General features: G+C 37.8%; 4 protein-coding genes across 6 annotated transcripts; 1 reads left to right on the top strand and 3 right to left on the bottom strand.

The window, feature by feature from the left end:
* Window positions 1-35: 35 nt before the first annotated feature.
* Window positions 36-1,587, bottom strand: LOC106117419 (protein cereblon). The gene is made up of 4 exons (XM_013311725.1): window positions 1,305-1,587; window positions 836-1,038; window positions 382-547; window positions 36-198 (listed from the first exon to the last, which is right to left on the bottom strand). The coding sequence occupies exons 1-4, from the start codon at window positions 1,396-1,398 to the stop codon at window positions 155-157; spliced, it is 507 nt and encodes a 168-aa protein (XP_013167179.1). The 5' UTR covers window positions 1,399-1,587; the 3' UTR covers window positions 36-154.
* Window positions 1,588-1,757: 170 nt separating this feature from the next.
* Window positions 1,758-4,105, top strand: LOC106117333 (sorting nexin-29). The gene has a single exon (XM_013311591.1). The coding sequence runs from the start codon at window positions 1,917-1,919 to the stop codon at window positions 4,014-4,016; it is 2,100 nt and encodes a 699-aa protein (XP_013167045.1). The 5' UTR covers window positions 1,758-1,916; the 3' UTR covers window positions 4,017-4,105.
* A 331-nt stretch (window positions 4,106-4,436) lies between these two features.
* mtDNA-helicase (mitochondrial DNA helicase) lies at window positions 4,437-8,413 on the bottom strand. The gene is made up of 10 exons (XM_013311592.1): window positions 7,977-8,413; window positions 7,622-7,848; window positions 7,202-7,466; window positions 6,778-6,925; window positions 6,420-6,576; window positions 6,030-6,179; window positions 5,639-5,827; window positions 5,312-5,500; window positions 5,045-5,131; window positions 4,437-4,979 (listed from the first exon to the last, which is right to left on the bottom strand). The coding sequence occupies exons 1-10, from the start codon at window positions 8,236-8,238 to the stop codon at window positions 4,668-4,670; spliced, it is 1,986 nt and encodes a 661-aa protein (XP_013167046.1). The 5' UTR covers window positions 8,239-8,413; the 3' UTR covers window positions 4,437-4,667.
* Window positions 8,414-8,837: 424 nt separating this feature from the next.
* kto (mediator complex subunit kohtalo) lies at window positions 8,838-27,387 on the bottom strand. Of its 3 annotated transcripts, none has more exons than XM_013311471.1 (49): window positions 27,209-27,387; window positions 26,914-27,124; window positions 26,562-26,721; window positions 26,184-26,375; window positions 25,656-25,769; window positions 25,468-25,569; window positions 25,062-25,230; window positions 24,614-24,795; window positions 24,087-24,454; window positions 23,651-23,800; window positions 23,460-23,547; window positions 22,927-23,075; window positions 22,521-22,671; window positions 22,006-22,113; window positions 21,802-21,927; window positions 21,380-21,522; window positions 21,166-21,299; window positions 21,011-21,093; window positions 20,624-20,854; window positions 20,304-20,416; window positions 20,030-20,212; window positions 19,663-19,807; window positions 19,374-19,563; window positions 19,180-19,271; window positions 18,988-19,096; window positions 18,615-18,883; window positions 18,109-18,288; window positions 17,882-18,022; window positions 17,688-17,808; window positions 17,478-17,519; window positions 16,312-16,497; window positions 15,857-15,944; window positions 15,602-15,765; window positions 15,394-15,517; window positions 15,161-15,267; window positions 14,937-15,087; window positions 14,405-14,646; window positions 13,866-14,073; window positions 13,316-13,396; window positions 13,025-13,164; window positions 12,584-12,686; window positions 12,390-12,488; window positions 11,817-11,946; window positions 11,458-11,570; window positions 11,028-11,125; window positions 10,624-10,891; window positions 10,239-10,541; window positions 10,065-10,142; window positions 8,838-9,951 (listed from the first exon to the last, which is right to left on the bottom strand). In XM_013311471.1, the coding sequence occupies exons 2-49, from the start codon at window positions 27,100-27,102 to the stop codon at window positions 9,745-9,747; spliced, it is 7,314 nt and encodes a 2,437-aa protein (XP_013166925.1). In that variant the 5' UTR covers window positions 27,103-27,124; window positions 27,209-27,387; the 3' UTR covers window positions 8,838-9,744. The 3 variants fall into 3 exon arrangements, with proteins under 3 accessions (XP_013166925.1, XP_013166924.1, XP_013166927.1); XM_013311470.1 differs by having other exon boundaries at window positions 8,839-9,951; window positions 11,028-11,128; XM_013311473.1 differs by lacking the exon at window positions 17,478-17,519 and having other exon boundaries at window positions 8,839-9,951; window positions 11,028-11,128.
* Between the last annotated feature and the right edge of the window lie 206 nt (window positions 27,388-27,593).

The raw sequence follows: 27,593 nt of genomic DNA, 5'->3' as shown, positions 1-27,593 counted from the left end.
TAATTTACTCATTGTAAAATAAATAGTTATCCAAAAACACGAAAACATTTTTTATTTTTCATACTATGTATAAAATATATTCATTCTTTAATCTTATTGCTTAACATGTCATTTGTAAAATTTTTAAAGTATGAAAATCTCTGCAAAAGGATGTCTACATCCTGTACATTTTTGGCATCATGATGAGTGAATCTGTAACTATAAAAATATATTAAATTAAAATGCAAAAACACTTTACACAACTTTAAAGTATAGAAAATTAAATGTTCAAAACATGCATTAATGCACTTGAAATAACAAAGTCTGATTTGACAAAAACATAGTTGCATTTAAATATTTTTAAACAAAGCATTGAGATACAAAATTTGCATAAAAACTTACAATTTTCTCCCAGTATATTGCTTAAAATTATTCCATGGAAATAAGCATGGTCATGTGGACTGTCTTTATCATTTCTTTCAAATGTCCAGCCTAAGTGTTGACCACAGTGTGGGCATGTGCAAATTCTCCATGTGTATCCTGGAAACCAAGAATCTGCACCTTGATTCTACAACAAAAATGTAATTTTTAATTAAAATTTTTAAATAAATTATTTAACCATCTAAAACAAATGTCAGAAATTATTGGTTACTAAGGACCAGTAGCAAATTTGGAGTGATCCAAATACCTTTAAAATTAATTACATTGCAGAAACAAAATACAGTCAAACCTAGATAACCACACCTGAGGTTCTTGCTTATGGAGGATGTTAATCTGGACAATGTCACTCCCTATTAGTTAACCAAGTACTTATAAGGTTGTTTGTAAACTTTATAGTTAAAATATTATTACTTACTGGTCCTATATTTTGACATCTTGCCTTTTCCATTGTTATAATTTCAAATTTGACTCCAAATGGGTTAACTAATGTTTGCACAGTTATATTGTGCCTTCCAAATAAGTTTTGCTTTTCAGTATTACGAGACCCAGGACTGATTTTAGAGAAAATGTAATGTGAATCTGCAACGTCGGCGCCACATTTTCGACAAAGTAGTAACTCTAAAACATTTCCAGTTCAATCAGAAGAAAAATCAATCATATTTTTTATTAGTCAGGCAATGGTGTTTGTTAAGCCAGTTTATTATTTTTCTAGGTATTATTAGAAATAAGTATATAGTATAAGAACCGTTTTGAAAATATTGATAACAAAGATTGCAATTGTTATAGAAGGAGATAAATACATAATAAGTTATTTAAAACCAATATAAGTGATTTTAATTTGTATCCAGGTTGTATGAAATACATTATTTAATTGAAAAATGTACCTTGACCATGCCTTTCAACTTTATTGTAGTTATCAATCGAAGTTGAAATTTGAGATGCGCATGATAATAAAATGAAAAAATAAATTATTAACATTTCGTTGTCAATAAGAGAAACCTCCGAAAACTGACGTGGATTTCATCCACTCATAGTTGTTCATATCTTGTCAGTAATACTATCCAAGAACAAAATGTTTACTAAAACAGGCGAATAAAAAAAAAATAAATACGGCAGAAAATACCGTAAACGTAAACACTTATTTCATTTGACAGCTGTCAGCAGTTTTTATTCAAATAAAAATTTAATGTCAACAAAAAAAAACATCAACAGACAACCAATTTTGAGTTGTGACTGTAGTGTAGAGAAACGGCTTTTAACAGAGATTTTTACCATTTAACGTCTATTTACTCTTTGAACAAAAATGCGAATGCAATTAGGAAGCTGGCAGCATTTATGACATTTGTTATTTTGATTGTGTTTACCATTTGCATTTCGCAAATTGTTTTGTTTTGAATAAAATTAAATGCGTGATGTGAGTTTTATTGCGAATGTAGCGATAAACAAAAATACACGTTATCGTTTTCAGTAATGTAACTTGTTAATAAATAAGGAAAATGTCTTTTTTCAAGAGTGTAGCATCTAGTTTTAACAAACACAGTCGTGATACTATTCTCAAAGAATCATTAGTAAACAATTTGTCGGACTGTGTCAAAGATATACAATACAATAGCCAATTTGATGATAACTTTCATAGTGTTCTTGGATCGTCGGACTCAACAAATACGCTGTGTATGGCCTTGGAAGCCGTATTCCTTCACGGTTTGAAAGACACATTTTTAAGAAAAGCCAAAAATGTGATATCCAGTGATCCGGACTATCGGCCGCAATCTAGTTTCTGGCCGCTTGTACTTATCTTATCACATCGCCAGAATATTGATCAGATATCTTCACTTCCACAAATAAACACAGAAATAGGGCAGTGTAGAGCATGGTTACGGATTGCCCTTAATGAATGTTTGTTATCATCGTACATGGCTACTCTACTAAAGAATATTTCAGCTGTTAAACCATTTTATAACCGAGCAGCATTTGTGTGTGATGCAGAGATTTTAGAGGTGGCTCAGAAGCTTGTTCAAGGCCTGGAATCATGTGTACAATTTAATTTGCCTACAAATTCAAGTTTGTTAAACCAATGGCCGGAACAAGTTTTGATGCAAGCTGGAATATGGGTACCAACAATGAGAGCTGCCCCAATTAGTGCTGGGCTTGATGTGGCTAGTACACTTTCTGATGAAACTAAAACAAAACTATCATCAACTCCAACACACAGTCCTCACCTCACAGAGTTTGGTAAGATGTGGGCATTAAATGAAGATGAAGCCTTAAATTTTATACTATCTAAGGATTCCCTTGATGTTACTAGTCAAACTGGGAAATCAGAAGACCTAAAACAGAATGTGGAAAAGGAAAAAGAAGATTCACCAAAAGAACATGTTGCATCACACTCTGTAGACATTGAACAACCAACTACTAGTCAAGAACAAGAATTTCCATCATCTGTTGAGTCAGCAGATTTTGTAAACACCTTGGATGTCCTTGTCACTGGCAACTCTCTGTGTGGTAAGGGATGGTCAGCAGACAGCAAAGATGAATTGAACACATCTGTTAATTCAAACTCATCACATGGCAGCAGTCTTATTAAAACTCCAGAATTAAAGAGTCTGTCATCACTGGTAGACCAATCTAGTAACTTTGGAGATACACAAGTAAATACACCAAATTTGAGGGACATCATGAAAGACATTCATAAGGAATTAAAATTAACAAGCGAGGACAGTGATATTTGTGACCTAACAGTTGAAACTGCCACACCTGAAGATCTAGCCATGCACGGCTTAGATTTTGAAATTGTACCAAACACTTCAACTGGATCATTCACAGTGCAAGAGTTGCACAAATTAGTACAACAACTTGGATCACTTTCTAGGGAGAAAGGTCTTGATCATCAAAACTATCAGTGCAAAGGCTGCCAAGATTTGTTAGGCAGTATAGTTTCTAAAGCAAAAGTTTGTGCTTACACTGGAGAATATTACTGCTCCAATTGTATGGATCCAAATGTTTTTATAATTCCGGCACGAGTTATACACAATTGGGACTTTAAGAGATATCCAGTTTCCAAGAGGTCAGCTCTATTCTTATTGGAATTTCAACATAATCCATGGATAAACATGAAGAAATTAAATCCAAAAATATACTCAGGTGTATCAGACATGGCACATCTTCATGATTTGAGGATACAACTAAATTTTTTGAGAAGTTATATATTCACCTGCCGTGAGCCTGTAATTGAGGAGCTACAAAAGAAAGTTTGGCCGAGAGAATATTTGTATGACCATGTCCACTTGTACACAATATCTGATCTCGCTCAGATACCTAATGGTTCCTTAGTATTGCAGCTTGAAAAAGTTGTTAGTTTTGCCAGATCACATGTACTTGATTGTTGGCTCTGCAGTCAGAAAGGTTTTATATGTGAGGTGTGCAGAGATCCAAAAATATTGTACCCATTTGAAACAAGCACAACATACAGATGTGATGAGTGTTCTAGTGTATTTCATGCCAAATGTCTGAATCCAAACACACCTTGCCCCAAGTGCAAGAGGAAACAGGAACGTACAAATGAAGCTTTGGTAGATCCTGTTCACTTTATTAAATAGTATGCTGCTAATCTGTAGTTGATATTAATATCATGTTTAAAGTTAATGTAAATGTTTAAAACATTATATAAAATGAGAAATGTATATAGAATAAGTTATATAGTCATTTTTAACATTGCTTATATCTAAAAAAGATTACTAAATTGTACTTGCAATATTATTTATTATAAAATTATTTATGACTAAATCTGCAATGTATTAGTAAATAACATACATATTGGCTTGTAATTTATAATGATTTGTACATATGTATATGTATTTCATATGTATCACACAATATAATGACTGGGGTTAAATGTTTAACTAAAAATAATATTCACTTTGTGAAATATAAAAACATCATTGTTTTATTTAACTTTGAAAAATCTATTAAGATAGAATTTATGTGTTAATTATAAGCAAATAAGAGTTATAATACTGAAAGGCGAAATAAGATTACCCTAAATATAGGTCTACATTATCTGTAAATGTATTTTGAAAGTGAATCAATGCTATTTTGCTGTATGTGACCACAATTTATCAATATTTATTTATTATGGTTTTGTTACTTTAGCAAAATAGAGTTTCCTGATGTAATTATGAGGCGTACAGTTTATATTAATCGTTATGTACAAATATACATAAAAAACAAACAACTATATCAAAATACCTTCACCTAGTTCTGTTTGAATTTAAAATATCACTAAGATATGAAGTGGCATTTTCTTTATTATTTCGTAACTTGGCACTTTGCATGTTTTTCTTTAAGGTTGGGTTACTAGCGTCTTGGTCCTCGATTGAGTACTCTTCGAAACATTGATCCAGTAATTTGTCAGGGTCATCCTGTTTTGTTTTCTTTTTCTTCGATTGATAACTAAGGGAATCCTTCTCAAAGTCTAATGGAACAATTCCCAAGTCTCCGCTGTACCTATTCTTAGCGACTTGTAAATATTTTTTTCCGCGTACAGCCGTTAAACGTTTGTCCTGTGTAGAAAAATATATAATTAATTATTAAGTATACAGGAAATCAAATTTATTTTTTTATTTACCTGAATTATTAGAACATTATCTGCCTCTTGTGATGCTTTCGCGCTGCCGAATATTGAACTTGTGGAAAGATCTTCTGATTCTCGTTCCTAAAAAATATTGATAAAAAAATGACAGATAACATGAATAAGAAACTATACAACACCATTTTTTTCCGTTGGTATTCTGTTAACACTTTCAGTGCCACAAGCTTGACTGTTAAGTTCACTGCATACGAAAGAATCCTAGTGACCTTGACCGGAGCAAGTGATGTCATTATGTAGATGTACCTTCCTGGGATGCATGACGAGTGTGACGTGGCAGTGTCGCGCGGTAGCGAAGGTGCGGAAGGCGGCGACGACGGCGTCCTGGCGCAGGTAGCGGTCTCCGTCGCGATCCTCGGCCACGCCCAGCATGAACTGCACGTTGTCCACCACCACGTGTGCGATGTCGTGCATATACCGCGCGTGTTCTACCGCCTTGTTATGTAAATATTGAACAAATACATACATTTGACTATTTTAATATGACAATTAGAACGATATACATTGTGAAAATGGGGAAGCTTAGCTTAGTAGTAAAGGTCTATGTAGCTACTTATAGCTTTCGTTAATTACCTCCATAACAACTTTAATCGGTTGTTGTCCATGGAATGCTAGATAGTAAATGGGAAGCTTCTGGAAGTCGTCAGCGTATTTGTGGAAGTCGTGCAAGTTGTGCTCGAGCGGTACGCCCGCGAACTGCTGCAGCATCGTGCGCGCCAGCCGGGAGTTGCGGATCTCAAAACTTCCCCATAACGTGTTAACCTGCAAGATTATAAGACCATATACATTTAATACTACTATTTATTCTTCTAAATAGAATATATCAATTTAAAATTTTAAAACAATAGCAAAAAACCAATAGAATTCCTGTCCGGTTAATCCTAAATCTTACAGCCTTATCCAAAAAAAGTTAACAGTTCAAGCTAGTACTTGATGCAATAATTTTTTTTTGTATTATGCTTACCCCTTGTTGTGCTAAATCGAGGGACATCTCCGCACAGAGTGTGGTCTTGCCGCAGCCGGTGGGGCCTGTCAGCACCGTCAGCTCGCCGCGCCGGTGTCCGCCCAACAGCCGTGTGAGGGCGGGAAAGCGGCGCCATTTTACACCTCGCACCTGATCTTACATAAAGTAAGAAAAATGTTTTATTTATAGTAAGGAATAATCCAAGTAAGACATTGATATATAAAGGGTATTTTAGAATATTACACAAATGATGGTGGGATAAAGTATATTATACTAGAGATATGTAGTGCTTCCTTTGGAAGTCAACAGTATCAAACACTAATTATTTTCCCTTCTAAAAAGTTGACATTGTTTATTTTATATTATTGACAGTTTACTTTCTTAACTAACCTTATCAATGTTTGTAAGTTCTGCATAAACATCATCTCTTAGTGCAGAAAATGTTGTTATAGATCTATGTGCTGCCGGTTTCGCTTCTGACACCAAAGCCTTTAGTGATAAATTAGCAGCAGCTGTCTCCGAAGCAGTCACTAAACCATCTGTAGGTCTAACATAAAAGTTATTTAATGAAAAATTATATGATAGACTAGCTGTCACCCGCGACACCGTCTGTGCAGGATTAAAAAATAGATAAAAGCCGATTCATTTCATAATAATTGGTCAAGCCATTTTGGAGGAGTATGGTAGCTAACATTGTGACTCGAAAATTTTATATATAAAAGATGAAGAATGCAAAATATATTTTTACCTCACAAATCGACATCTTTCTTCACCAAGTTTTTCGGCTACAGCACGCATGTTATCCCAATCGCCCCATAGACAAAGTTTTTGATATCCCTCTAATGTTGGTAGCACAACAGGTGGTAAATTACAATTATTCAGCCATACAAGTGAACCTAAAAGTTCAAACATGACACTATAGCAGTAACTTTTTATATAGGGTGGCAAATAAAGTCACCTTATATCATTGAAATGGCAAATTGAGCCCCTATATATGATAAATACTGAATTTTATAGATAATTTCCATTCCCCCCAAATTCACATACCCTTCCTTTTTAGAAATAGAAATTATTGCCACACATGTCATACATATTATGCATATAAAAAAACATAGGAGCTAAGAGATAAGTGTACAGTACATATTTTGGAAACGAAAATGATTAATACTTACCAGGTATTTTATGTGCAGCTAAATGCAACACATCATGTATACTAGGAACTAAAACAGCTTGTGCATTATGCCCCACTTTGTGAGCTTTACACCAGAACAGGCCGGCGGTGTGGTGTCCGTGATTTTCAGCTTCCTCCTCTCTGCCTGCCTCTATTTTACGATACCCTATAACTTTGTCACTGGCATTTTTTAAAGGGAAATACAATATGTTGTGTTCCGTAGAAATTCTTACATCTGATAATACTTTGCAAGATTCAGGATGGTACTGAAATTAAAATTTTGTTTTGCTTAAAACTTAGAAATTTATGGTAAAAATATATTACATGTATCTAGGCATAATATAGTTGTATGACTTATATAAAGTTTTAAATATTATGCACAGTTATAGGCTAACTGTAGGTTAATTTATTATCTACTCACAGGAAATTCAAATAGCCTAAATATTTCTAAAGCTTCCTTTTCAGTGGTTTTGGATAATGAGGTAGTTTTATCTAGAATATTTTGCCAGTCTTTCTCAAATTCCTGATTGTCTTGCTGTATTTTTTGTATATAATCTTTTATTGATGCTTCCATTTTCACTTTCTTTATAATTCTCTCCAAGATATTCCAGTCCCCATGAATGTTGCACTTTGGACATGTAAAGTATCCTAAAAAATAATTATGCAATTCACTTCAATAACTTATTACACCAAATAGATTTTATTTTTCGCGTGGTATTCAAGTCTTCATTTTATGTAAACTTCGAATATGGGTTATGTTTACATAAACTACGTACCGGTAGTTTTATTGATATATACTTTATTTTCACTGCTTTTTTCATTTCCAGAACATATTGTACACTTCGTAGTAAAAGATGTGTACCCATCTTGTACAGCGAGTCCTTTTTGCCTTATTAACTTTTTAATATCTGTTGCAGTTACTTTGGGAATGTCATTTAAACCTACATTATGTATTGCTTGTTTAATAATTTTGTAATCGCACGGTCTTAAAAACAATTTCAAAGCACGGTACTGTAATCTATTAAAAGAGTGTAACATTTTTCCTTATTATATTAAAATATACAAAAATTAATAAGTTCGTAATAATAAAAACATAACCTAAAAATTCTTGACCACTGTGCTATGACAGTGACAGTTCTGACATGTCTGGATAATGAGAGGAGAAATGTTTATGAAAACGCAAACCAAAATGGTTCGCAAAGTTTTTGATTTGGAAATGCAATCCCTTGCGAAGATCACTTGTTCCAAACCAAACCCAAATATTATAAATAATAAGCAGTTAACGCAAAATAATATCTCAGTATGGATGTTTGTTAGGAAGTATCACAGATCTTAGAACACAGTCTGGAAGAATACATAGGATACCTATGATCCCGAAAATGTGTGCGGTTCCAGTGGGATATATTAAAATCACATATTTACTCGAAAACTCAGCAACAGTTCAACAAATCTTATTGAAAGGCACAGATATGGAACATAATATCGAGTAAATCATGTAATATTATTTGCTCTTTTTAAATTCTGCATAGACGAAGTCGCGGGCAAAAGACACGTAAATAAAACTAAGCGATATCTACAGGTTCATGTATTAAAAAAAAGAGTATTTACACATAAAATTAACAAGAAATTACATATACGAGATTGTACCACATTTTAATTCTATTTTTCCCCACACAAATGCACAATTTCAAAATTGAATAAAAATCTAATTGTAACTTGTATAAAGCTACTAAGCTATTACTTATATCCGAATTTAAAACAAAAAATAAATTAAATTAAAAGCGATTGAAAAGCACAATTTATATTTCATAAAATAACCTAAACATTTTTCTAATAATAAAATAATATATAAATAACTTGATTAATGATTTCATTTAGCCGTAGTGTTTTCCTTATTTCTATTAGAAAATAATATATACAAAATGTGTATAATTCATCTAAAATATTACATTTGTCACTTTTAATGCGTCATACATATACATTTACGGGACAGTTACCACAACAAATATTTATATTTAATATCATTGGACCATGACTCGTGCTGCGCTTGCCTTTCGAGACAATGATTTGTGTGAAAAAATTAAACATGGCTTTTTATTGTAACGCCCTAAAACCTACAGTTATACATACTCGTGGACTGTTTTATATTTAGTGGTAGTGCTAAGACTTTTACTCTAATAACAACTAATTTTTTTATGGAATTATAATCCGTCAGCATTGTCGTGGATCTCATGCGCGAGTTGACTGCGTATGCGGAAATAATTATAACTTATATTGACAATTATATGTTGTTTCAAATCAAGAACTTAAACTTTCAAACGCCTCACTATGGCAAATATCATAAATGCCAACGAATCTATTAAAAATCATAATTGTTTTATTTTTACTTATTACATTAGCTATCCATTTTATATCAGAATACTACGAAATTACATCTACAATGCAAAAATATAAACTGTTATGTCTAAGTTCTACATGAAGTGACGTTTATTTGTTTACAAAGTGTAGATTTTGATTTGAAACAGCATATACGTCGGTAGTTGTTCAGTAAGGCGGCTGGTACTGCTGTCGCTGCAGGTGCTGCACCAGCGGGCCCTGCTGCTGCTGCTGCTGCTGCATAGCTAGCACCTGCTGGCGCATGCGTAGCTGCGGCGTCAACTGCTGGCCATACTGCGCGCTCTGCTGCGGCTGCATGTTGCGTGGGTACGGCGGCGCAGGACCGCTCATGCCGCCCATTGTCACGTTCGGTGCCTGTGACGTCACAATAGTTATGAGTGTTTGACAAATTGAATTCAATTAAAAAAGCTTGCCTTCTGATTACTACAATTATTAAGGATTGATGTAAAAGGTCTATTTAAACTTACTTGCATATACTGCGGGCGTGCATTTTGCCTCTGTTGTGCTAGGAATGCTTCTTGACTCGCTCGCCCACTCATCATATTCTGAAATAAACAAATAGATATTATTCTTATTGAAAAATTGTCTTTTAACATGTCTTTTGTTAGTTTTTAAACAACATTAAAACCAAATTTAAATACCTGTTGGTGTTGGAATGATTGTTGTCCGAGGAATCCACCCATGGCATTGCCACCTTGCGGTCCCATCGATGAGCCCTGACTGTTCATTTGTCCCATACCACCTCCTTGTCCCATTTGTCCCATCTGACTTATGGCCTGACCCATCTGTCCCATACTTTGCCCCATTTGTCCCATGCCCTGGGGCATCTGTCCACCCTGTCCGACGCCCTGGCTCATTTGTCCAACATTTTGTCCAATAGAGTTGACACTCTGACCCATTTGGTTTACTTGTTGACTCATTTGATTGACACTTTGACCCATGCCCTGTTGAATAGAAAATTACGATTTAATAATTCTTTACGTTCATTAATAAAAAGGAAATTAATTTAACAATTAAAATATTTACCTGATTCATCATTTGCTGTTGGCTACCTTGCATCATTTGTTGTCCATAGCCCCCATATCCTTGTTGCATACCTCCGTACTGGCCACCAAACATCTGCCCGCCCATGCCCGGCATCTGTCCGCTGCCCATCTGCCCGCCGCCCATCTGACTCTGGCCCATTTGCCCGCTTCCCATCTGACCGGCGCCCATTTGCCCAGGGCCCATTTGGACTCCACCTATTTGTCCCATCGGACCCATGTTGCCCATAGCACTCATGGGATTCATTTGACTGTGAATATTTAAATTGGTTAATTTATCTGTTAGTTACTAAGGTCTTTTCCTTTATATTTTTTTTGGCAATTTGAATTTCAGTATATGAGAATATAACTGGACTAGTTAAATATTGATTGAATATGTTTACTTACTTGGGTTGCATCTGCGACATCTGATTGGGTTGCATCTGTCGCATGCCCTGCCGGGGGAAGGGAGCGCGCGGGTGCGGTGCACCCGGGTACCCAGTATTCTGCTGTTGTTTACAAAAATTATATTTAATGAAATGTTATTTCTAACTGTGCAATAACACTACCTCTAGCGCTTAATTCTAGTGAAACACTTACCGTGGGTTTCTGAGGCCTAAATCCCTTTTAAAAAATATGTTTATCTCTGTTTTATCAAAGATAATGACAGGGATGATGACATGTTTTATACAGAGATTTTGGTCCCAGAAACCCACAGTCTTACACAGCTTATTCTAGAGATATGTTTTTAAATCTCTCTAGTTACATTCGCTTTTAGGGCGTTTGGCTATAGGCGTTAAGGAATTTACCACCATCTTTAACAGAGTTATCATCAGACCTGCATCTGCGTCATCTGGTTGAAGGGTACGCGCTGTCGCAGCATATTGCTGAGCGCCTGCTTGCACTGCGTCGTCGAGGCCTGCGTCACCGAGCGCGGACTCACACCAGCAGCTGAAAAAAAACCAAATAGATTTCATTGCTGACTTTACAAGATACCTTCGTTTTGAATTTATTTACTAAAACGTGAAGGTCATCATAGTTGAGTTTAACTAATAATGTTTTGTACTACAAAATGCGCTTTATTTCCTATTTTATTGTTAGTTAAAACTACCTGGTGATATTCAGACAGGCAAAATGAACAATCTCGTGACAGATATAGTCAGATTGAAATATATAAGTAAGATTAGAGATACTGACCAGGTGGGTTATAATACGTGGCTCCTGGCGGCGGGAACCACTGCTGCTGCGATTGTATGAACTGCGGTTGCTGCGCCGGCGCAGCCAGACCCACGCCACCACCCACTCCCACACCACCGCCCACGTTCGTCTATCACAAATGTCATCTATTGTCAAATATATAGTAAACAAAGATTTACAATGACATATAAATACGAAAGTGTACCAGGACCGCATCAATGTCATGTACAATGATTTTTCCTTGCGTTCACTGCAATTAATAGTATTATTACAGAAATAAAAAAATAAAGGATATAAATTGGAGTATTTGTGTAAATGTATGAAAAATATCTTAATATATAATATTATAAATGCGAATATTTAAATGAATGGATAGATGTTTGAAGGTATCTCTAGAACCGCTGAACGGATCCGGCTGAAATTTGACGTAAACATAGAACTAACTGGAAGAACACATACACTACTAATTAAGTTTTTTTTATTAATTTCGCGCGTACGGAGTTGCAGGCGACAGCTATAGTTGAAAATAATTGTCTGCTTATATATATTTGGTGTGATTAAATGAATACATACGGGAGTAGCCACTTTAGGTTTCTTGGCTTTATTATTTTTGCAAGGCATCTTGCGTCCTTTGCCAGCTCCTGTCGGACTCGAGTCTAGGCTTCCGTTATCCTGTAAATGAATAAGATTACTTACTATGTAGAACACAAATAAGTCGCCAACATATTTTGTAATCATTAAAAGACAAAAAAGAAAAAAAAAATTACCTGTTTATTGTCATTAGTTTCCAAATCTTCAGGCGGCAATGGTATCGATTCCAAATAATAACTCTGTGGTTGGACGAGACTATGTGTATGATATTTTAGTAACCTGTACAAAACGAATTGTTTTATTAACTAATTAAAACGTTTGGAGACACTTTCAAACAGTGAAAATGGGACAAAATCTTTTAACTATCTTACTAATATTATAAATGCGAATGTTTGGATGTATGGATGGATGTTTATTAGTAGGTATTTCCAGAAAGGCGGCATGGAAATTTGCTATAGATGTAATACATAACGTAGAATAATACATAGGTTACTAAGTTACTTTCTTTAAGTCCTCGCGGACGGAGTCGCGGGCGACATCTAGTATTTGATACTGTTAAATAACATGTTCGCTGCTTGACTCGTCGTAGTTTACTTTGTATAATACGTTGAACTGACCTGTGAGCATTTTCATAAGTAAGCGGTTTCCTTTCTATCTTGGTGGCAGCAAACCAGGCCCAGGACAGCGGTGCTGGGTTTCTGCCACCCTCCACCAACTCCCAGCTGGACACCCGCTGTTTGTCTGTTAGCCGAAGACCCTACAAATAAATATTGTAAGCGATAAATAACAGACTTTTAGCTACATCAGTCCGATTTTTTGTTAAGCTTGTTTTTTTTCTTTCAAAGTTATCGGTAAACGATCAAATTTATTGTCAAATTTTACTTTAATATGCAGGTTTTTAAACATACCTGTTTTTTATCACTGTCGAATCCTGATATTTTGTTTCCCTTTTGATCCACCAAACAACCCAAAGGTTCGCAAGCGATCACCTGAAACAAACATACGAGAATTTTCTGTAACATAATTGGTCACAACTAGGAAAGTAAACGGTTCACTGTAGGTTTTCACTGCGGATACAACGGTTACATTAGAATTAATATTTTAATTACTATTACGACCATCATACACGTGATTTGTCGAAACGAATATTGTATGGCTCCATACATACAAATTTGAATCGTCGACGTGAGTCTTCGATCAGTACAGGCTATATAGGCTACATGTCAACTGTATAGATTTTGCTCGGCCATCTTGAAAATCGCAGCGACTTTTGTCACGACGATCTCGACATACAGGTTGGAAGCGACTGTTAACGGCGATAAAAAAAATCGGCGACTCATGCTGTATACAAATCTTTATAACATTGTATGTCGTAAGTCGCGTAAAGATTAAAATCGCTGAGTTTCAAATATTTACGTTGCCTTGTGTGGGAAGGACCTTAATCTAAACAATAAATACCTCGATGATAGTATTCTTGGAGAGTGGAAGTAGCTGGCGGACACTCTGTACTGAGGGTCCATGCCGGTCGCCGATCTCCTTCTTGAGCTTCTTCATGAGGTTTTGGTAGTGCTTCCTGTTGTTGTCGTCGCCGCCCTCCGCCAATGTAGAGTGGATCAGTGTTGCCAGCATATCGATTAGTGTCGTGAACAGATTGCTGCGGCATAACCTGAGAGTTTGTATGTTATTATGAATTAAATCGTTTATATTATGAAAAATGCAAAGAAAAATGACTAGTTAATCAATTTAAGATTCTACAATACTTATTTTCTAAAAGTATGTGTATATCCAATAAATGTTGTAAAGTTGTTAAGTTTGCTACTATACGACATTATGGAGAATGAAATTCTCTAAATCTTACTAATATTATAAATGCGAATGTTTATATGGATGTTTGTTTGAAGATATCTCTAAAAAAAGCTAAACGAATCACGATGAAATTGGTCATGGATGTAAAAGTGCGACAGTTATAAAGTTTTTTAATGGTTAGTAATAATTACGTGTTATTGTAGGCATCTAGGACTTGGTGGGCGAGTAGCTGTGTGAGAAGCACTGCCCAGTCGGAGGTGAGCTGGTAGGAGCGGCGGATGGCATCGAACATGCCGCCGGCGAGTGAGAAGCGCAGCAGCAGCGCGTCCGCGGGCACCTCGTCGTGCGCGTCCCCGCACGCCGCGCGCTCCTGCTCGCGCGCACGTCCCAGGTAGTGCGCCAGCTGCGCGTGGATAGAGCTCAGCAGGCTCTCCTGAAAACACAACACATACAATCAACACACGTACTAAACAAATAGGATACTAAACTCACTCAGAGACGGCTAATTACCTAAGCAATGTAGATACCTCATTCTAAATCTACAAACCTAATATCTACCTATACTCATAGATCTTCTTAATCTCTATTTATGGACTCTGAGTGTGGCATTTTTACTTTAATATTAAGAAATGTTGCAATATTTTTTACACAGTAATTAATAAACTTTTGACTATGACCATTGGTATATTAAAAATATAATTATATTTTTTATTGATTGACGACCTTTTGATCATCCTGATTTCTGAGGCACGTGAGGACGAGCGAGAGCAGCGGCTCGTTGGCGAGACGAACTGCAGCCGCACCTCCGCACGCGCACCCCGAGCCCGACATACCGCTCACACCGCGCTTCCCGCCTCCACCGCCTCCAGCAGAACTACAACACAAAACACACATTGAACACTGCCACTACGTACAATCATTCCATGAAATTAGTGACAACTGCATACCCTTTGTAGCTAGGACTCTGATGGCTCTTGCAATCCCGATGCGAGCCACTGCCTCCACCGCCTGCGCAGCCGCCGCTGCAGCCCGCACCCCACCCACTCTCCAATATCTTACCAAAAAGTTGCACATTAAATAATACGAAATAAAACAAAGTGATCCTATAAGGGTTCCGTGTTTTTCCTATGAGGTACGGAACCCTAAAAATGATAATTTTGAGTACAGAAATTATAGTTACCTGTCCAGCTTGCTTCAACACTCTTCCTTGTACAGCGGCAGGTAATTTAGCTACCAGTGGCGCCACCAACCACACGGACTCCGACCACTTGCTCGTACTGACCACGCCCCTGTCCGTACCCGTTCTGAAACAAATTTGTAACTACCTACTAAAACTGTATTTAAAGATTATGGACTCTAGCTAATACCTAATGAGCTAGAATGTATACCTGTCCTTGTCTGGGGGCGGTGGTGCCGGCTGCTGGAACACGTTGATGACAGCGCGGGCTACAGTGTCCAGCCACGCGCTCAGCTCCGGCGAGTTAGGCGGGAATTGGTTGAACATCAGTTGCAAGTCCAGCCACGACATTCGCAACGACCACTGCTCCAGGTTCTACATATATTAATTAATTACACATATATACTGGCACTTTAGTAAATTGTAGTTGATTTTTTAATCAAACACCACTTGTTTAAAAACTAACCTCTAATAATCGCGTGATCATAGTCTTCTGATCTAGATCTGGATGAGTATGACTGGCCGTATCTGGATAACATATCATGTGCAGCAATCTGAAAAGTTCAAAACAACACTTATGCGATACTTTTCCTGTGTGAAAATTCATTTATTAATCGACGGCTGTCGCCCGCGGCTCCTTTTGCGCGAAATTAAAAAAAAAATTGTAACCTGTGTATTCTTCCAAACTATGTTCTACATCTTTACCAAATTTCAGCGAGATCCATGCCGCTGTTCTGGAGATACCTTCTAACAAACATCCATCCCTACATACATCCAAACATTGTATTTGTAATATTAGTAAGATTAAAGGTAGACAACGCATCTGAGATTGCGGATGTCTATAGCAGCGGTCGCTTCGCCATTTCGGCGAATTCAGGTAGCCGCTTTGGAACCTTATAAAAATAGATATTAAAACAGTACCTTTGTGCCTGTCTCGGTGTAAGCATGGAATCCAATAGCATATCAGGCAGGTAGAGTTCGTCAGGGTTCTGCAGGCATTTCTGCAGCACCCACTCCTCGCAGCAGATCTCGGTGAGCATGCGCCGCGCGAGAGACGACAGGGACTGCGAGGAGTCGAGCAGCGTTGAACCAACTCCCCCGCTACCCCTAAACCAACACTCACTTTGATGTTACTACACAATTACTATGCACAGAGTTTAATTTTTTACTTTTTTTTTTCTATTAAATAAATAACACATTTGATGTTTATTTACATACATTCCAATGATGTTCTATAACTATTTTTATGAGAAGAGTTAATCTTTTTAATTAAGATTGTTTTGTAAAAGGTCAAATATAATTCAGATAAAACAGCTTAGAAGATTTATATCTAATATTCATTAATAAATTAAAAATACATAAGTTTATTGAATTGAAGAAATAAATGTACAAAAAAAACAAGAAGACATTAAAAGACATCACGAACAAGACACCCAGTGAACGTAAATAGTTAAAATGTAAGATATAACAATGTGTTTGTTAAACGTAATACCTCCACACGTTATACAATGGTGAGTCACAAACAAACGTAAATGTACAATGGTATACGAAACGATTAATGGAACACAAGTTAGGAATTACGTTCAAAGTTTCCATGACAGTCCACCAGGGTAAAAGGAAAGCCACTACACAACAGCGTTGCCAGATTTTTGCGTACAACGTACAACTTTATACGTACGAACGTACGTGCGTTCTAAGAAAAGGAATATGAGATTTTTTCGCGTTAGAAGGACACAATAAACAAAGAAACCAACGATTAAATTACTAAGAGATTACGTAAGCCTTGAAGACTTATAAGATAATTACATTATCAAGATTTTTTTAGTTATTTTTCTTTCTTTCCAGTGAAAAATCGTTGAATAATTTTTTTTTAAAGATGAGATAGTTCTGGCAACGCTGGTAGACACATTCATAGACAAATCCCATCATCAACACGTCCATAGATTGTAGATGAGAGTGGAGACAGTGAACATCGTACGGACAGAAGCAAAGCGGGTGAGTCATGAGAGGAGAGCTCGTGTATTATGTTTGCAAGGGTCGGCGCGGCATGTGCGACATTACAACTCGGAATTAAAATAAAAACAAACCTAGGAGTTCTATGGCCCCCACTCATCTCTGATTCTACCATCCTAGGAATAAAAAATTGTCTCCAGTCAATATTATTGAAAGAAAGTTTCCTCCAGAAAATAGTTCTATAGCTCCTAATGGACAAATTCATTTTGTAGTAATGTTTTTTTTTCTTTTCAATGAAAAACCAACATAATTATAATTGCAACATACGATATAAAAATACTTACGACATTAGATCAAGCTGAGCATCCGTGGGCACGGTATCGCTGGTGCCCAGGATGTGGGAGAGCTCGCTGGACTTCTTGCCGCTCGGTTTGCCGCCATCTCGAGCAGATAAATCGCTTACCACTGCAATTTATTTAAAAAAATGTACACTAGTATACTATCTGGAAGGACTATAAAGGTTAGTATTGGTACTGACTGAGTATGGCCTTGAGCGTGGCGAGCACTGGCCCGACGCCGATGTTCTTGTGCGCGGCGGCCAGCAGGTGACGGTCGCAGGACAGCCGCACGCCCGCCGCCCCGCCCCCCGGACCCGGCGACGTGGACACGCTGTACAGACCTGTCAATATATGCAGATAAAGTTAGAGTTGTCCTTAAACAAGTCATATAAGCCAGAGTCAAGAATAAACCATGTCAAGTGCGCACCGGGTTGTGGTGTATCAACGGTTTTAAACAGCCTGAGCAGGAGATGGCAGGTGAGGCGCGCGCTGGTCTCAGGCGAGGGGGCGTTGGGCGGGTTATTGGCCCCGCCCCCTCCGCACGCCTTCACTAGCGACGGCAGCGCCGCGTGCCGCACGAAGTCCTCCAGCGAGAAGCAGTGACGGGCTGAACATTTAATAAATCAAATACAATCCTAGAAACTTACTTCGTATCTAAAGCAAATTAGTTTATTGTTTTTTTATATCATAAGATGGTAAACGAGCGAGCGGCCACCAGAAATCGACCGAATCGAAGAAGCGACCGTTGCTCATAGACATCCGCAATTGCAGATGTGTTGCCTACCTTTGGTCGACGGAGGAGGGGATGCACAGAAAGAGAATATTTTCTTATCCAAACATCCCCTCACCCGGAAAATCCACCTTCACTTATAAGAGAAAGGGTGGGAAGGAAGTGAGGACTAAAATGTGAAGGAGTATGCGGTGTTGACATACCGACAAGTATACAGGTGAAGACGGCGAGCGCGTCGTGTGCGGCGGCGTCGTGTAGGTCGCGGTGGCACAGCAGGTCGGGGTAGAGGGGCGGCGGTGGCGGGGGGGAGCACGGCCTGTTGGGCTGCGGGGAGGCGCACTGCGGCACTTGCGGCTTGGGGGCGGGGTAGTGCTGCGCGCCGCACAGAGCCACCAACGCGCCCAGCCACTCTGGCGCCAACGCACTGCACCACGCCGTCATCTCCGCACACACCACGCCCAGCTCGTTCACACTAACACGCACGAATAACATATTTCAGAAACCGGACTTTAGTTTATACTCCTATATGGTTTCGATGCATCTAATCACATGGATTGATACGTGAGATTGAATTACCGATCATTATCCACTTCCCGACAGACTGCCAACATCGCCGAACACACGAAGTTGTATCTGTTAGCCGGGGACTCGGCTACCTGACGCGCCCACGCGATTTCTATTTTACCTATGTTAACATTTTTGATTTAGTTAGAGAAAATAAACAATCTGACTTCTTTGACTTAACTAGTAACACATAATAACGCTTACCTTTCCGGGGATTCATAAAGAACTCGCTTAAGAACTCCGGATCGTATTTATACTTGGCGGGTATAGGTTGCACCGGAGAGTAAAGTGCTTGCCTGCAAAACAATTTCAAGGTAAGCTAATGTTACAAACATTTTTAAATTCGTTTCCTACTACGTTAAATTCCATTACATTAAGAACGTTATGTTTGTACGTACTTGATTTTAGGGTAGGCATTAGCGAAGGTATCAGCGTAGGGGGCGTGGCAGAGATGGGCGGCGGCCTTGTAGAGGTCGTGCAGCTGGGCCAGCACGCAGCGCTCCGCCGAGCCGCAGTCGCCGGGGTTCACCACGCACTTCACCAGCCGGCACAGCTGCTCGAACACCGCTGACGTCTGCTCCACGCACACTACACAACAAAATACCCTTTTTACACGTGTCTAAATCTACACTAAGTGTCTCCCCGTCTTTAGTAAGGCATTTGCTGGTCGAATGCAAATAAACTTACGTAGTAAACAGGAGTGGTAACGCCTGAGCGCGCCGACTGTGCAGAGCGCCAGCGCAGAAGTGTACGCCCGAGGCGCCGCCAGCCCGCTGCTGGGCGCGCCGCGTGTTATCAACGCGCCTTCTACTTCAGACAGTTCCTTTAATACCTGCAAGTCAAATTAACACTCGTTCATTTCTAAACACTATAAAGGAACGCGTAATTTTTTATGAAACTATTTTCTTTGAGTTCCACACTTATAAAGTTGAGGGCAACGGCTAGCTGTTTAAATAGAATTATCTGATACTAGTGCAATTAGTTTTTGTATCTCGAATGAGATAGGATTGAAGGGAGGAAACGTTTATTTGGTAATACAAAAACAAAGGCCAACCTGTATACATGTTTCTATAAGCCCGTGCACGTTGAGCGCGATCTCCATGAGATCTAGAGCGAAGGCGACGTGCTCGGGCTGCGGCAGGTAGGTGGTGGCGCCTGCAGCGTACGCGGCCAGCGCCTCACATACCGCCCCGCCCACCGCCCACGACACCGCCCCTTGCTCGTACATTGACATCGCCTGACACACACACATACATTACATGCATTCTTTTAACATACCGATAGTCCAGCAAAAGTTCGATTGTCCGTCAGTTTATAATCTCGCTTACCTGAAACTTTTGCGTTACAGCCTCAAAGTTAAATTCACTTCTCGAATGCTTCTTTATCTTGCCACCTTCAGCGACGTCAATTGAGAATTTCTTTGAAAATAACTTGCAGATTTCTAGAAGAAGACCACATATATAAAGTTCCCACTAATCATCATAACTATAACCTAACAATTTTTAATATAAGATTCAAACTTTATGGCGGCACGCGGTTAAATACGAGCATACGCTATAGGCAAGTAGAGGAAAGCCTACGCCTACGCCTTCGCAAAAAATTGTATTCCGTTCGTTATCCGAGCTACTACGTTAGTATAGCAGTGTACCTTTGGTCATCTTCTTGACGGCGTGCTTGGCGTCGTCTCGCTGGCGGCCGACGCCATAGAGCAGAATGTGTCGCTGGTTGGCGTCGTGCGGCGTGTGCTCCGGCTCGGCGGGCGGCAGCGGGAAGTGCATCGTGTAGTGGTAGTGCCGAGACACCGGAGCGCTGCTGGCGCCCCCCGCACCCACACCGCCCACTCCCCCCACCCCGCCGCACGCGCTGCTGCTGCGGATACCTGCACATTCAGCCAAATTCTCAACTATTTCATGTAATACATAAATATGAGCTTTACTTGCCTATAACTATGTTAGGAATTTACAACTTTTATTTTTTTTCACGTGATATTAACAAAAATGATTCTTAACTACATAAAATTAGGAAAAATATGTACCTGGTACAGACATTGGCCCCATTCCTATACTCTGCATGTTGGCGATACCCATGCCACTCGGACCCATCATTGGAGAGTTTAAACTGTCGATAAAATTTCATACATAAGCAAATCGTAAGAAAATAATTTACATTGTTAAAAATAGTTCAATATACCTGTGAACAGGTTCACCGGGATCTTTAGGGCTGTCGGGTGCATCCATTGAATTCTGCTGATCCTCTTTTATATGTTGTAATAATTTATCAAGGTCATCATCGATTTTTGAATCGTCCTCCATTCGTACATTTTCCTGCAAATATAATTTTCATCAGTAAAGGTAGTGGCAACTTATTTTTATTTCGTGATAAATCAAATTAGTAAATTTTTTACCTCCATTTTTGGTTTGAGATCAATACTGGCAAAGATATCATCGTCCATGTTGTGATTGGTGCCCGTACTGTTGACAGGTGGCGCCACCGTGTGTCCGCTAGTGCCACCACTCGACGTCGGCTCCGTAGGAGATATTAGATCCCCTACACAAAAGTACAAAAACATTATAAAATATTAAATTTTTGACTGTTTCAATATTTAAAGACATCACAGTGATATATATTTAATATTAGCTGTCGCCCACGACTCCGTCCAAGCGGAAAAAAACATAATTAGTAGCCTATGTCTTTCACACTATGTTCTGTATGTATGCCAAATTTCATCGGGATCCATTCAGCCGTTCTGGAGATACCTTTAAACAAACATCCATCCATCCATCCAAACCTTCGCATTTATAATATTAGTAAAAAATAAGATATTACCTCTAGATATTAGTGTGCACATATATGCGTCATGTGAGAAAACATCTCTGCGTATGAGTTCACCAAAGAGATGGACCAAGTTGGCAAATTGTTGACGGTTGCCCGGAGGAGCATTTGGACTCTCGTCTGAAAAAAAAAACAATGTAAAGCACTTTTTTCATTTATTCTCATACTGTAGGAGATGCAGTTAAATAATGTACATACCTAACATCGGTGCATCATTGTCCAGAAATCTTAGAAGGAGATTCTGAAAGATTGGTGGTCCATTGTACAGTCCTGTACCGGAGCTTATAGATTCTTTATCGTCTGAACCTGTAATAATGAACATTTCTTTTCATAAAATTATACCGTCCAAGTAGAGAGTTTAGAGCGTTAGTTCTCACATGATCGTGGGTTCTCATTGCCAAAACTCTGTTGCAGTTTTACTTATATTATAACTGCGAAAGTGTAGATGGATGGGTGTTTTTTATAAGGTATCTCCAAAACGGCTGAACGTTTAACGCTAAAATTTGGCATAGATATACAATAGTCTGAAAGAACACAGAGGCACTATTTTGTTTTAAATTCAGACGTAGTCGCGGGCGACAGCTAGTATATTTATATTCTCACCGCCATTATTATCAAAAATCGTTCCAAAAAATATATTTTTTGTACAATATTTTGGCAATGAAAACTTATGGTAATGTGTTTGAGGTTATAATGTTGAAGCAGCAGTGCACCTGTGGCGTGATGGTCGTGGTGCAGATGCAGCAGCTGCTGGCGGCGGTCGAGCAGCGCGGCGGCGGCCATGGCGCGGTGCTCGCCCCAGCGCGCGCCGCACACCGCCCACTCGCACAGCACGCGCACCACAGCGTACGAACACGCCCACTCCTAAGCACAACACATGTGTTCACATTTTAAAACATCTGGTTGCCTCTCGGCAATGCACATAATTTTAGATTTGTCGAGGCGTACAGGAAGGGCGAGATGGGCTAAAGCCCTTGGGCTAGGCCAAGATATGTGAAGTAGGCCATACTTGCTCACAATTCATTACACTACTCAAAGATATTTGGCACACAAAACTGTGTTTCTGGAAAAAACAATAAAATTTTATATTCATATTAGTAAAAGTATTATAAAACTTACAGGATCTTTAGTATCCGTGGATGAATCTTTACTAGACGGAGGCGTGCAGTTTGCAAACACTTCTTTGTACAATGTATCAAGGTTATTGTTGGGGTCCACCCGGTCGAAACAATGTCTGTCTAACGCTTCCAACACTGCTAAAACACGTGCTGTAACAAATAATATGATTAAACACTTTGATAATGCTTTTCTTAACCTATTTTTAGCCGAATTCAAAAATAAGGAGGTAATCCGTATTTTTAATCATTCATTTATATCAATTTCTTTGAGAGTTTAATTAAATGAACTAGCTGTCGCCCGCGACGCCGTCCGCGCGAAATAATAATAAATAGTAACTTATGTTTTTTTCCAGGCTATGTTCTACATCTATGCCCAATTTCAGCGGAATCCGTGGAGCCGTTCTGGAGATACCTTCAAAAATACATCCTTCTATCCATCCATCCATCTATCCAACCATCCAAACATTCGGATCTATAAGTAAGATGTAAGATTGAGGGATAACTTTCTGTAGTATAAATTAAGATGATTGTTACCTTGTGAACTTGTTTGCCATTTATCAGTGCACCATTTGCTTTCAGCTTTTTTACTCCTCGCTGCTATTTCTTGTTCTGCTTCATACACCTATCAAAATAATAGGTTAATTAGTTAACACATTCCATGCTACTATGAAACAGTAAACTTAAAAGCGGTAGTTGTAGCAATGAATGTGTTAAACCCTTCTTACCAACTTCCTGTGATGTTCAGTAACATCGGAGTCCATATGAGGCATGGGTAAGGCTGATGGTGGTAAAGGTAGGAGGTCGAGGGGGGAGCCCTGCATTGAAGAGCCGCAGCCTGACCACACCATAGCTGTTGGACATTCTATGCAGATTATCTGAAACATTTCATAATGACTTTATTATTTTTTAAATGGTTCACTTTTAGTTGAATGTAAAATAAATCTTAAACATATAATGAGATTATTTGAGTGTGTTAATACAGAATATGTATTCAACGAATTGTTTATTTTAAAATAGTTATTGTAGGTTTCCACTGTACCAAATAATTTTATTATTAATTTCTAAATTATATTTTTTTTGCACAGGTAATTCAGTAATGGGAGCCTACGCTTAACGTGTATGTATTAGTTTTGTTCAAATAAGGCAAATTCAATTTGATACCTGTAATACTGTAGCTAACTGTATAATTATATCTCTATGATATGCGCAGTTTAATATTTCACTGAATCCCATTTGTACAGGATTTAAGGCTGCAGTTATTACAGTGTTTAGGGTAGTCTTTACATCTCTGGGTGGTGATCCTCTTTCTTCTTTTACTTGTACATCCATAGGTTGTGATGGGTTCGGTGTACCCATTGGTATAGGAGTACCAATGGAATGGTTTGGATTTGGTGTTCCTATAGAATGGTTGGGGTTCGGAGTGCCTTGACTTTCTGCGGGAGTTGCTGAACGCTTTAATTGATTGACATTCGGCTTTACATCTGCATTTGTGTTTTCCGGTGCTGGTGACATTGGTACACCATTAACTTCTGGAAAAATAATAAAAGGATAGATATCTTAATCCCCTTTTCCACTACCGAAATTTGCTGCACCACTACAATTACTATGGCCAATGCAGTCAAGGTTAGAGTTGTATGACTAGTGGAAAAAGGGGTTTAAGATGAGCATATACAAGTATTTAAACATACTATCACTTCCATCTGCAGTCTTAGTGAACACAGCAGGTTGGTTAAGTGCTCGTAGTGTGGTGTCAGACAGTACAGAGCAAATGGCCGCTGCCTTCTTGGCACAGGTGGTGGCCAGCCGGCGAGAGAGACCCTCGCAACAGACAAACTCGCTCATATGTTGCAGTGCTAATGGTAGAAACAACCTGCATAAAAAATAAACTATTTAAATAAAGATCAGTTGCTTTAATAAATATATATACATTGTAACAAAAAGACACTTTTAGTCTTTGATATGAAGGGAAAAGTAACAAGGATATTTTTTTTTACAAGAATCATATACAGAAATGTCACAAAAAATCAATTAAGTAAGATTTTAACCATTTGAGAAATGTTTAATTTAGTCATTCCAATAAAGATTGATGACGTCTGAAATTTTTATTCAAAAACACTATTAAAGTATCATAGTAACCTCAACAAGCCATCTTCAGGTCCTCTTTTATCGAGCAGCTCTATAATCCACGTTAGGAAGTCGTGGCGGTCCAGCAGACCCTCGTCCAGCATGTACCTTGCGAGACGACAGCAGTAGTTCCATAGTTTCAAAGCCTGTCGCCAATCCGTACTTTCTCCCATACCTGTAGCTAATTAGACAATATACTTAATTAAAATTAGAAAAATTGCAACACTGTCCGCATAAACAGAAAACGACATAGACAGATTTTATTGATTTTTGTCAAAGCTTGTTATTTAATAAAAGGTTGATTGTGAAGATATTACTTTGTAATATTGGTTGTATTTTTGTTTATTTTCTTTTTTGTAATATGAGAAATCTATAGACAATTATTTAATTAGCATAAAACTGTACAAATGTTACATACTACTGGAGTTTCCCGGTGAATGCATAGAGTTTGGTACAGTCGAGTTGGGTGTGGTGCCACCCGGCTGGTTACCAGATGAATTGTGACTAGGTGTTCCTTGACCTGCATAAAGGTGTACATTTGGGCATAACTTTGTTTTTATATTTCTTTTTTTAATTAACAAATTAAGCTAAGTATTTCCAACATACCTGACTGAGATGGTGGAGTCTTTTCCAATGGGTTTGTAGGCACTGCACTTTGATAGTGCTCCGCCAGCTTTGGTATTTGGTCTTTTAGAAACTTTATAAGTGTAGTAGTCCATTCTGGAAGTAAAAAAATTACTCATAACTTTGTTATTTGGTGAAATATTTTACATACAAATTGTTATCCAAATAAAAGGCTTTTATGGAGTACCTTATTTAAGACCTTTACAAATTTCATTCAGTATTTTAAAGTTTTTAAAGAAGACATGTTAAATAATTTATCATTATGTAAAAACCTCTTGCTCATAAATTTTACTTATAAATCAGATATCTTACTAATATTATGAATGTGAATGTTTGGATGGGTGGATGTATGTTTGCTTGAAGGTATCTCCAGAAGGGCTTAACATATCTTGATGAAATTGAGAATATATATGGAACACAGTCTGGTAAAACACATAGGATACTAATTTTGTTTTTTTACTTCTGCAACAATTGTGTTCCAGGCAATCACTAGTTTTTTAAGTTGCTTACCTGTAGTAGGATCAGGTAACTGTCTCTTCTTTATCTTAGCCTCCGAGACTGCCACTGTGTACGCTGAACTGAGCTTTATAAACCATGCAGCTCTCGGCATTGCCACTTGATATTCTGTCAGTGTCATAAATATTTCTTCTTTCTTGTTAAAATTTGGTGCCTTTTTTGCTAATATTGATAAAGGTTTGCTACCTAAAATTTAAGGAAATGCCTTCATTTAGTGTTTTACAAAATACTAGGTTGAAATTAGTTGTTTGTTGAAGCTACTAAAATTGAAAATACATATAAAATTCAATGAAGATGCTCCTTTGAACGGAATTTATTGTTACTCTTTACTTAAAATGACTTATATTTTTATTATGTGTAGCAAAAGTATACCTGCTAAGTCCTTGAACCATGTTTCTATTTGTGGTTTGGTCCTTGCAGTGGCTGGCCAAAAATTATCTTTGGGATTCACTTGCTGTCTCTTCCGGCCACAGTCAGGAAGTGTGTTTAGTTCTTCTTTCTTTGATATTATGCTTGAGAAAAATTGTCCTATCTGCAATACAAACTGACTTATTGAACTTTCAATAAAGTAAATATACATTGGCTATTGCATAATCTTTTTTATTTATTTAGATACACGAAGAAAAGAACACAAAAAGGCAAATGGGAAAAAGGTTGTTGTTTTGGATGTTTTCAGAAAATTTTAACAAACTTTGACCTCCTTAATAAATGAGCGGTTACATACCTTTGAGGCAGAATAATTAAAATTCCTTGCGGTACCAAATTCATCACTAGATTGTGGTGTGGTGGAAAAACCATGTTTAACGTTTGTAGATGTAAGTTCGTCTTCTTTTTGACGTGGTTCCTGCGGATATACATCAGGGGGTCCCAGACGAGGCCTTTTTAAAGGCCGTTTCTCATACATTATTCCCATCTTGTACAAAATTACAATTCACCTGTAAAGTTATGATTAAATATTGTTAAGTTATTGACACAGGAGTCACGTCATGATTACAAAGATCAATATATGAGTTACTTACCCTAATTTCTACAAAACATGATTTTGCTTACATAAATATAGCAAATACTCGTTATACAATCACATTACTTAGAACTAAAGCTAGAATTTTGCTGCTTTTAATACATTTTTGTATTCTAAACAATAAAACAACTTTTTGATTTTTGACATATGTGATATTTAGGAATTTTGGTAGGAATGTAGGATTTAAAAGCAACCACAGACCCTTAATGTGGGAAAAGACAGAAGTTAGGAATGACTTAAAAACATTTTGTAACAATGATTTCAGAGAGTCAAAGTCATTTTGGATATGTTATTTAATCTATAGCAAGCGTGAATCCTGAATATAAATATAAGAAAGCTAATAACCGTTTCATATTAAATGTTTTTGTTTGGCTTCAATTTCA

This window comes from Papilio xuthus, unplaced genomic scaffold (genome assembly GCF_000836235.2).
Source record: "Papilio xuthus unplaced genomic scaffold, Pxut_1.1 DF827680.1, whole genome shotgun sequence".
NCBI lineage: Eukaryota > Metazoa > Arthropoda > Insecta > Lepidoptera > Papilionidae > Papilio > Papilio xuthus.
Note: the sequence above shows the minus strand (reverse complement) of the source record. Positions and strands in the feature narration are given on the sequence as shown.

Coding starts and splice junctions, on each gene's coding strand:
- LOC106117419 (XM_013311725.1), bottom strand. CDS start 1,398: ATGTTAATAATTTATTTTTTCATTTTATTATCATGCGCATCTCAAATT. Junction 1,039..1,304: donor AGTTGAAAGGCATGGTCAAG/GTACATTTTTCA, acceptor GAAATGTTTTAG/AGTTACTACTTTGTCGAAAA. Junction 199..381: donor CAATATACTGGGAGAAAATT/GTAAGTTTTTAT, acceptor ATATTTTTATAG/TTACAGATTCACTCATCATG.
- LOC106117333 (XM_013311591.1), top strand. CDS start 1,917: ATGTCTTTTTTCAAGAGTGTAGCATCTAGTTTTAACAAACACAGTCGT.
- mtDNA-helicase (XM_013311592.1), bottom strand. CDS start 8,238: ATGTTACACTCTTTTAATAGATTACAGTACCGTGCTTTGAAATTGTTT. Junction 6,577..6,777: donor GAAAGATGTCGATTTGTGAG/GTAAAAATATAT, acceptor CTTTTATGTTAG/ACCTACAGATGGTTTAGTGA. Junction 5,132..5,311: donor TCGTCATGCATCCCAGGAAG/GTACATCTACAT, acceptor AATATTTTTTAG/GAACGAGAATCAGAAGATCT.
- kto (XM_013311470.1), bottom strand. CDS start 27,102: ATGGGAATAATGTATGAGAAACGGCCTTTAAAAAGGCCTCGTCTGGGA. Junction 26,376..26,561: donor ATGGTTCAAGGACTTAGCAG/GTATACTTTTGC, acceptor CTTAAATTTTAG/GTAGCAAACCTTTATCAATA. Junction 21,300..21,379: donor ATCTCAAACCAAAAATGGAG/GTAAAAAATTTA, acceptor TTATATTTGCAG/GAAAATGTACGAATGGAGGA.